The sequence below is a fragment of the Rana temporaria genome, chromosome 11 (genome assembly GCF_905171775.1).
Source record: "Rana temporaria chromosome 11, aRanTem1.1, whole genome shotgun sequence".
In the NCBI taxonomy this organism is placed as follows: domain Eukaryota; kingdom Metazoa; phylum Chordata; class Amphibia; order Anura; family Ranidae; genus Rana; species Rana temporaria.
In genome coordinates this window covers 20,013,850-20,024,518 of record NC_053499.1, presented here as the reverse complement: position 1 = coordinate 20,024,518, position 10,669 = coordinate 20,013,850, and the positions used below count along the sequence as shown (strand labels likewise).

Below are 10,669 nucleotides of genomic sequence, written 5' to 3'. Positions count from 1 at the left end.
CCACACACGTTGTTGGGCTTTGGTCCAATCATTTATTATTAGTTCATTGAGGACACATTTATACTTTTTTTTTCAGCAAGCAAGTTTTAACTTATACATGTATATAACAGACTAGCAGTGTTTCTTGTTGGGAAACGATTATGAGAATTTGGTTTCAGAACATCATAGTGCAAAGAAGCCATGCATGTCTCTCTCATCAAGGTATGCATTTTATACTATGCTTACAAAATATTCTATTGATGCCACACGCCATGCCAGTCTTTACAGTACATCATCCACAGTATGGTTGGCTCTATAATAAATCTAGGACCCCCATATCACTAGGCCAGAGTTCATTATAAGGCCACATTTGTCTTCCGGCTGAGCCTGTCACCATCACTACATACTGTATACTGTATATTACATCTAGGTTAAACTAAAGGTGACACGTTTTATAAAGATGAACAATGTTTAGTTCACCTTGCCAGGCTACTATTTATTAAAGTCATTAAATAGGAACAAGGATTACATGCTATACTAACACTGTGAGGAATTCACAAACTGGTGACCTTCGTAGCTGCCATTTATTAAACCCTTGGAGGCGATATCAGAGGGTACATGGATAGCAATTAGAGAAGAAGGTTAGGAGGCTAATTCGTTTTTTTAAAGAGTAGTGGGTACACAGAGAGGTCTCCCAGCACAAAGCAGTGGGTAAAGTGACAGCTGGCTGAGAAAGTATACCATAGGATAGTCAGCTTGACCTGTTACTCTAGGTTCACACCTACTCATTCATGAGTTTTTTTAGTGCATTTAGTGCACTACAGTCCATTTAACATGGTTTTCTATGGTGCAAGTTCACATCTATGTGTTTTGCGGTAGGTGCGCTTTTGGAAAGGGTCGGGGACTTTTTTTCCCGTGATTTGCAGGTGATAGACTTTGTGGAAACCTCACCAGAAAAGTGTTGTGTTTGTGATGCGATTTTTGATTTACCACTGTATGTAGCTGGTTGCTAAGCAGGGGGCCGGGAAACTGTCCGTCGTGTCCGTCGCGTCCTTAACAACCGATGAGTCATCAACTGTCAGCGGGATTCTCTGCTGACAGTTGAATGTAAAAAATAAATAAATAAATAAAAAATTGCCAGCAAACCAAAATTGTGAATCAAAAATTGCGTTTCCCCCGATGCCAGCAAAATGGTGTGGAATTCCCCCCAAATCTATACCAAACCCTTATCCAAGCATGCAGCAGTTCAGGAAAGGGAGGGGTCGAGCGTATGGAAAACTCCCAGTGCGCATGCTCGAAATTACGCCGCAAATCGTCAATGCTTTAGACATGAACGTAACTTACGTACAGCCCTATTCGCAAACGACGTAAAATTTTAAAAATTCGACGCGGGAACGACGTCCATACTTAACATAGGATACCCCTCATATAGCAGGGGTAACTTTACGCCGGAAAAAGCCGAACGCAAACGACGTAAAAAAATGCGCCGGGCGGACGTACGTTTCTGAATCGGCGTATCTACCTAATTAGCATATTCCTTGCGTAAATATACGGAAGCGCCACCTAGCGGCCTACGTAAATACACAGCCTAAGATACGACGGTGTAAGACACTTACGCCGGTCGGATCTTAGGGAAATCTATGCGTAACTGATTCTATGAATCAGTCGCATAGTTAGGACCCCGCACACTCAGAGTTACGGCGGCGTATCCGGAGATACGCCATCGTATCTCCTTTCTGAATCCGGGCCAATGTGTTTAGAGTGCATTTAAAAAGAAAAAAAAACGTTAAATGCAAAATGCATGTACAAACACATAAAAAAACGCTGTTTTAAAAATGCACTGCAAAACGTGCCTGAAAAATGCATCTAGCACAGTCGCATAGATGTGAACCTAGACTTAGGGGGTTATTTATGAAAGGCAAATTCACTTTGCACTACAAGTGCAAACTGCAAGTGCACTTGAAATTTTACTTGGAAGTGCAGTTGCTGTAAATCTGAGGGGTAGATGTGAAATGAGGGGAAGCTCTGCTGATTTTATTATCCAATCATGTGCAGGCTAAAATGCTGTTTTTTATTTTCCTTGCATGTCCCCCTCAGATCTACAGCGACTGCACTTCCAAGTGCACCTTCAGTGCAATTTCAAGTGCACTTTGCACTTGTAGTTTTCACTTGTAGTGCAAAGTAGATTTGCCTTTCGTAAATAACCCCCTTAGTGTCAGTTGGGTGTCATTACACCTCACACAGTGGCCCAGATTCAGGTAGAATGGAGCAATATTTGCGTGGGCAAAGAGCAAAGATTTTTCTCTGCGCCCACGCAAATATTTCCATTTGCCCAGCGATTCACGGAGCAGTAGCTCCGTAAATTGCGCGGGCGCTATGCTAATTAGCCCTGCGTAAGGGCGCCTAATGTAAATGATCCTGCCGGGGGCGGGAATCATTTAAACTAGGCGCGCTCCCGCGCCGAGCTAACAGCGCATGCTCCGTCGGGAAACTTTCCCGACGTGCATTGCGGCAAATGACGTCGCAAGGACGTCATTTGCTTCTAAGTGAACGTGAATGGCGTCCAGCGCCATTCACGGTTCACTTACGTAAACGACGTGAAATTTAAATTTCACGGGCGGGAGGCGCAGCTATACTTTAGCATTGGCTGCGCCTGCTATTAGCAGGAGCAGCCTTATGCTAAAGGCGCCGTACGGAAACTCCGTACCTTGCGTACGCAGGGCCCGCGCAACTTTTGTGAATCGGTGGTAGTATGCAATTTGCATACTACACGCCGATCACAAAGGCCGCGCCCCCTAGCGGCCAACGCAAGAATGCAGCCTGGGATGTGAAGGCATAAGGAGGCTTATGTTTGTCACATCCTAGGCTGCATTCGGTGTAACGAGGTTCCTGAATCAGGAGCACTCGTTACACCGGAGCAAGTAAGCACTTGCGCCGCGCAACTATGGTTGCGCGGGCGCAAGTGCTTCTTGAATCTGGGCCAGTGTTTATGCTGCCAGTGTTTCAGGAGCATCAGAGATGCAATGTGATATGTGCCATAATTAGACACTGCGGGAGATTGATGACGAATAATTAATCAAGGCCACTTTTGCTTTTAAGTGATTAATTTGAGATTTTCCATATTACACACATGCCCGGGAAAAAAAATACCTCACAACAAAATGAGGCAAATCATTATCCAATCTGATTTGTTTATTTAGTTCCTAATCAGAACAAGTGATGACATGAGTATCAATCATCTCAATCATTCTCAACATCATTTTGATGAGCCATTCCACCTGCACATATTGGGGAACACCCTGAAATCAGCCAGCAAGCACAGCTAGTATTGGTTTTGCTACCTGTCACTATCCTATCCTAAACTAAATGCAAACTCATTATGAGATTTGCAAACGATTGCATTTCAGTTTGTGTAGATTTTACACAAAGTCCCATTTTTTTTTTTTTTTTTTTTTGGGGGGTGGGGGGCATTGAGGTTGTAAGAAAGGGTTGAAACACTTAAAAGGACATTTTAGGGGTTTGTGACAGCATAATTCATAAGTAGCAGCAGGACAGATGGGCGTTAATGCTCAGATGCTGCACATGTGTTGCTGTGTTGTTCCGGGGCATGCTCCATCGGCACCCCCAGAACTGTGATCAAGCTACCACTGACAGTTCACAGTGCACTACTGACTATTGGGAGCTGGTAGGAAGGGCTCCTGATGATCTCAGCACTGTGCAGCCAATCAAGTATGGTTCTGAGCTCCAATGCCACGTGCCGGGCCCCTCCTACCAGTCTTGAACATCACAGTCAACTTAAAGGACTGATTCCCAGACTCGGTAAGGAATTAACCACTTCCATACCGGGCACTTATACACCCTCCTGCCCAGACCAATTTTCAGCTTTCAGCACTGTTGCACTTTGAATGACAATTGCGCGGTCATGCTTAACTGTACCCAAACTAAATTTTTATCATTTTGTTCCCACAAATAGAGCTTTCTTTTGGTGGTATTTGCTAAACAAAAAAAAAAAAAATGACCGAAAATTTTGAAAATAAATGTTTTTTTTTTTGTTTGTTACAAAACATTGTAAATAAGTACGTTTTCTACTTCACTGATGGGCACTGATGGTACTGCACTGATGGGCACCGATGAGGTGACACTGATGAGGTGCCATTGATGGGCACTGATGATGGACACTAATATGCAGCACTGATGGGCACTGATAGGTGGCACGGATAGGCGGCATGGATGGGTACGGATAGGCGGCATGGATGGGCACTGATAGGCGGCATGGATGGGCACTGATAGGCGGCATGGATGGGCACTGATAGGCGGCATGGATGGGCACTGACTGTAATGTGTTGTACTAATAGATGCCAATCAGTGCCAAACAATAATGCCTGCCAATCAGTGATGCCCATTATGGGCACTGATTGGCATCCATTGTGGGCACTGATTGGCATGCATTATTTATTTCTGATTTGCATCCCTGGTGGTCTAGGGTGGCATACCTGTGGTGGGCATCCCTGGTGGTCCAGTGTGGGCATCCTCGGGGGGGGGGGGGAGGCTCCACTGATAATCGATCAGCACAATCACGGCTGATCACGATGTAAACAGGAAAAGCCGGTAATCGGCTTTTCCTCACTCGTGTCTGTCAGACGCGAGCGAGGAAAAGCCGATTACCCGCTTTTCCTGTTTACATTGTGATCAGCCGTGATTGGACGCGGCTGATCACATGGTAGAGTCTCTGACGAAGACTCTTTACCTAGATCGGTGTTGCGGCCTTGCTGGGTGTCAGACTGACACCATGCAACAACGATCGCCGCAATGCCCGCCCCCGGGGCTCAATATCCTGAAGACGTCATATGACGTCCAGTCAGGATATTGAAACCACTTTGCCGCCGTCATTTTGCTATATTGCAGGCAGCAAGTGGTTAAAGATAGGGAGAAATATTGGGTTATAAAAAACTGTACTGAAAAAGGGACATGCTGACCTGTGAAGTTTGGTTGACATGCTGAAGTCACTGACTTGGGACAATTATGCAGATGAAGAGTTCCATCTTCACCATGACTTTCTTATCTCATGCTCACTCTAGTTCAGTGTCTCAGAGTATTGCACCAGTAAACACCAACACTTCTGGTAGCCTCTGTCTTTTTCACAGTACTGGTTGTCATTCATTTATAAACTGAGGGTCATGGCCAATTCATTCCTTTCCCCTTCTTTACAGAGCTTGTGCTAACCCACGTGTAGGTGTCAAATAAGCATTACAAATCACATGACACCACAGCAAATACATGGGAACTAGAACCAGATTTCTAAAAATATTGCAATTTCATATAGTAAAATTTCATGTGTTTCAAGTGTGGTTAGGCCATTACTGTTATGAATTAATTTTCAGTACTTAACCTCCCTAGCGGTATGATTATTTCAGATTGTAGGTGCTGAAAGCGGTACCATTATTTTGCAAGGAAATTTGGCGTTTTATATTGTAGGCCTGCAATTCTTAGGAATAACTCACTTAAATCTGACCAAACAAGAGTCTAGTAGATATCCCAGGTATGAAAAAGTTTGAAAAACTAAATTATAAATTATAATATAATAAATAATTATAAAAAATTATAACAAATAATAATATAATTATAATAAAAATTATTCAATAATGTAATCAACTCAAAATCACTGAAATGTGCTCAGTTGCAGAATTGTCGCTGTCATTACTTTTATTTTGTTATGACGAATTTCCCCACAAATCGCTATCGCTCAATTCTGCAAGTAATTATAATTTATTATTGCTGTTTTCTAGCTGCTCTAAAACCACTTTTGACATAAAGGGACACTTTTGGTTGCTATGGACAATCTACAGTTTGCAGGCAGAAAGAACAGTTTTTATTATATAAAAGAACATGTAGGGCACTGGGCAGACCACTAGGGACAAAGGGGGGTGTGTATTTTCTACATACAGTACTGTAATCTATAAGATTACAGTATACTGTATGTAATGTGTTTGTTTACTTTTTTGAATTTGGCGCCGTTCTCCGCCCCCGTGCGTCGTAACGTCGCAGGGAACGGAGATCAGCGGCACACAGGAACACTGTGTGAATCGAGCGAGGACGCCGCTCGCTCACACAGCGGAGAGGCATCGCAGGATCCAGGGACAAGGTAAGTAACTTTGTCTCTGGCTTCTGCGAGGCGACCCCCCGTGCGGCTGCATCGCTGGACCGTGGAACAGGTGAGTGTCTGTTTATTAAAAGTCAGTAGCTACACTTTTTGTAGCTGCTGGCTTTTAATAAACATTAAAAGGCTGGAACTCCCCTTTAATAACAATACAATTACTATATGGCTTGTGTAGAAATTATATATGCTACATTATTTTTTTTCATGCGTTGCATTTTTTTCCCAATGAAAGTGGAGATACTCTTTATGTTTCTCTGACGAATTCAGCATAATGTAGAACCAAGAACTGCTCAGGTCAGCTGCAAAACAGCGAGTGACACCTCCATCCTGACGTTCGGGGAAAATATTTGTCATGGGACCCTGTGTGATAAAACATGCCACTTGATATAATACACCGACAATCATTCAAAACTGAAATGTGCATTTAGGACAGAAATGGTTTTCATACGATCAGCAATAACCTAGAGGTGAGGTAAAGTAATAATCTGTCAGTTAATCTCCCTGGCGGTATGATTCTTTCAGAAAAAACATGCTGAAAGCGGTACCATTATTTGCAAGGAAATTTAGCGTTTTATACTGTAGGCCTGTAATTTTTAGAAATAACTCACTTAAATCTGACCAAACAAGAGTCTAGTAGGCATCCCGGGTATGACATTTTTTTAAAAACAAAATTATAAATTATAATATAATAAATATAAATAATTATAACAAATAATAATATAATTATAATAAAAATTATTCAATAATGTAATCAAATCAAAATCACTGAAATTTGCTCAGTTGCAGAATTGTCGCTGTCATTTTTTTTTTTTTTTATGACGAATTTCCCCACAAATCGCACAATTCTGCAAGTGATTATAATTTATTATGGCTGTTTTTTAGCTGATCTAAAACTATTTTTGACATAAAGGGACACTTTTGGTTGCTATGGACAATCTACAGTTTGCAGGGAGAAAGAAACGTTTTTATTATATAAAATGACATGCAGGACACAGGACAGACCACTAGAGACAAGGGGGGTGTGTTTTATTTACATACAGTACTGTAATCTATAAGATTACAGTATACTGTATGTAATGTGTTTGTTTACTTTTTTGAATTTGGCGCCGTTCTCCGTCCCCGTGCGTCGTAATGTCGCAGGGAACGGAGATCAGCGGCACAGGAGGACGCTGTGTGAATCGTGCGAGGTCCCGCTCGCTCACACAGCGCGGTGGCATCGCTGGATCCAGGGACAAGGTAAGTAAACAGTGCCTGTGGATCTAGCGAGGCGAGCCCGAGTCTGACTCGGGGTTACCGCTCGCAGCAGGAAAATCTAACCCCGAGTCAGACTCGGGAATACCGCCAGGCAGGTTAAAGTAGTAGTTAAAGCGGTACTAAACACAAAACCAAAATAGTATTATATTGCAGCTTACCAATCATTAGATGTGGTGGCTGCATTGTGGTTTTTTTTGGGGGGGCTTTTTTCCCTCTACTTTCACGTGGTGATCTGACCAGCAACATACCTCCTGTATTAGTGAGAAACTACTCTGGCGGATTGAGCACAGGAGGCACAACAGCACTGTCAGTCTGGGAGGGGAGAAGTGTTAAACAAATTGGCAGATTTAAAACCTCTAACAAACTGAAGTGAAAGTCCAGCTCACATGTTATAAGCAGTTACAGCAAACAGTTTTTTTTCCCTTTTGGGAGAAAAGGTCTTACATAAATACATAAAAGCTGGTTGTTTTAATCACCCCCTGATACTGTTAAGTGGTTTCTCTCATCCACTGTATACTGATACATTCTGCTTGAGAGTTTGTGCTGTGAAAAACTGACTTGCTGGCTGGATTACCAGATGAAAAAAAGAAGAAAAATCAAAAAAAAAAAGGAAACTAATGCAGTCATCACATCTAAAGCCTCATACACACGATCGGACTTCCAACTGACTTTTCCGTGGATTTTGCTCTGAAGGGCATTGTCCGTGAACTTGGGATGCATACACACGATAGGAGTTTTTCAGCCAACTAACACTAACGTAGTGACGTAATAGAAGTACTATGTGTTTTTTCTGCTCTTTACCACCACCCTTTGGGCAACTTTTGCTATTGTTGTCTGATCTTTAGCATTGGTTCTGAGCATGCGTGTCTATACTTTGGACTTTAGTCCGATGGACTTGTGTACACACGATCGGATTAGCAGACGTAGAACATTTGTTGCTGGGAAGTTTGTCTGTTCTCACAGCGAACATTTGTCCGATGAAAATGCAAAAAAGTTTGTCAGATGGAGCGTACACGCGGTCGGATTGTCCGCTAAAACAAGTATGTCGGACATTCGTTGTCAAAAAGTCAGATCGTGTGTATGGGCCTTAAGAATTGATAAGCTGCAATATAATACATTTTTCGTTTGGGTTTATTATTTATAAATAACAAGTAGTTTTGATAAGATCAGACTTAAAGGAGTTGTAAAGAAAAAAAGATTTTTTTGCTGAAATGACTGTTTACAGGGTATAGAGACATAATAGTTAACTGATTCCTTTTAAAAATGATTAAAAATAGATAAAAGTCAATCATATAATGTGCCTACAGTTTCAGTTTCATTTTTGCATGCTGTTTCCTGCTCTGTGATGTACAGAGACTCAGAGCCAATACAGGGCAGTGATGGTTTGTAAAACGAAACTGATTGGTGTTGAGGGGTTTTAGACACACAGTAATCACACCTCTTTGATTAGTGACCACAGAGAGAAAGCTCCCATTACTTTTTTCATCAGGAAACAGACAACCAGGAAGTGTTCAGAACAGAGAAGGATTAGAGCAAAAACGAACAATGAGGACATGAAACCAGGACTGCAGTAAGGTAAAGGAAGCTATTTAGCTAAAAAAAAAAAATATTCCTTTAGTGACCCTTTAAAGATGGCCCAGCACTAAGGGAAGATCTCTGCATCCAAAGTTTCATCATATCCTGTTCCTAGGACCAATGCTACCATTGGTTGCCTTCTGTCTTTGATCCTTAAGGATACTGACCTTGCAACAAGAACCCAGATAAGGAAAGTCAGAGAAAAGTTGCAACTCTGGAACGGCATACGTCAGTGACTTGGTAGTGAAGATGCTGGATCTGTATGACAGCCAATGAAGGAAGGTCAGAAATGGCAGCCTTCATATGTCCTTAGTATAACTTTCCATTGAAGCATTGTAAGGTGATGAAATGGTCAGCAAAGAACACCTCTCTGTGGCCTGTTTTATCCAAGGAAAAGGTACGATTCACAGGAAAATAATCCTATTATAACACATTGTACTTGAAATAGAAGTCACGAGATGACGAGTCATCAAATTACGAAGAGGAGAACCTGCAATTGCTTGGTTTCTGAGGGACTACAGATCTCAGCACAGAAGCAGCCAGTCTATCTTGACATCATTTGGGGACTTTTACAATCACAGGTTCCACTGCAACAATATTTTGGAGAAATAAAATAAACCAAGATAATGCAAATCCAGCTGGTGGCCAACTTTCATGAAGCTCTATGCTGGTGAAAGAACATATTTCCCCCCAAGAATGGTCTGAGTGGTTCCTAAATTCTGCTCTATACGTTTTTTTTAACAACCCTTCGTTGGGTACTACATTCGGACCCTACATCGCTGCACAAGTATGTAGGTAATTTCTAGACTCCAGCTCATAAACAAGTCTTTGGAGTATAATAAGGACTACCCCTCCCATTTGATTGAATCCATTTCCCATTCACAATGAATGAAATCTCACAGAAGCTTACACAAATGTCCCTTCTCTTCATTGGTACCAATCAGCACACTGTTCCATTCAACAAACTACGAGAAGACTTCAAAAGGCAATGAGTCAACTGAAAGTTTAATCTGAAAATAAATCTCATTCAACCAGCAAGCTAGCCCCCTTCCCCAAGATAGGCACTGCTTACCTTCTTTCTTTGCGAATGCACTGAACAAAGACTTCATCTTGCTTGTGATTTAGCAGCAATATATGTGATCCCCGGACAGGGGAGAAAAAGGGGAAGGGAGGGGAACTATCCCGTCTCTGTCAGTTTCAGCTGCCTGCAGCCTGCATGGAGGAGCAAGTTCCCGGGAAGTGTGTAAGAGCGAGCATAGCTGGGCATGCAGTACCCAATACTCTGGTGAAGAGCCCACCCCATATCCTGTCTGTCAGCTGGGAAACGGCTACGCGCAGAATGGAGACGCTCAAACATCTTGCGATCTTTCACAGAGTGAGTCATGTGAGCAGATGAGGCTTGTTCCTCCGCTATTGTAAGGATTGTATTAATGAAGAGCCAGGCAGAGAGCAGGGGAGGGGGGGAGTGGGGGGGTGAGGGTCACTGGCACAATGTGAATGCCACTGCTGGAGGAGTAAGAGAAGGAAGGCAAGCAGGGCATGGAGGTGTTCTAATAATAAATGTGAAGATTTTTCTCAAAAATTATTTAACCATACTTTTTATATACATGTAGAATTAGAAGCTTTTTTTATGTACAACTATTAATACACAATTTAGACAGCAGCTGTTATTTTGTATAAGTGTCTTTCTGACTGGTTGGATCT

At 42.2% G+C, this 10,669-nt stretch overlaps 1 protein-coding gene across 5 annotated transcripts in view; it reads right to left on the bottom strand.

The window, feature by feature from the left end:
• The window catches only part of SHANK2 (SH3 and multiple ankyrin repeat domains 2), a 530,251-nt gene that overhangs the window by 365,273 nt on the left and 154,309 nt on the right, over positions 1-10,669 (bottom strand). Inside the window, exon 1 of one of the 5 annotated variants that reach the window (XM_040328118.1) lies at positions 10,038-10,421. The exons of the other annotated variants lie outside the window; for them this stretch is intronic. Within the exon in view, the coding sequence (XP_040184052.1) occupies positions 10,038-10,074 (37 nt within the window). The 5' untranslated portion in view covers positions 10,075-10,421. Of the gene's footprint in view, positions 1-10,037; positions 10,422-10,669 lie in introns of those variants that run through there. 5 annotated transcript variants of the gene reach the window in all.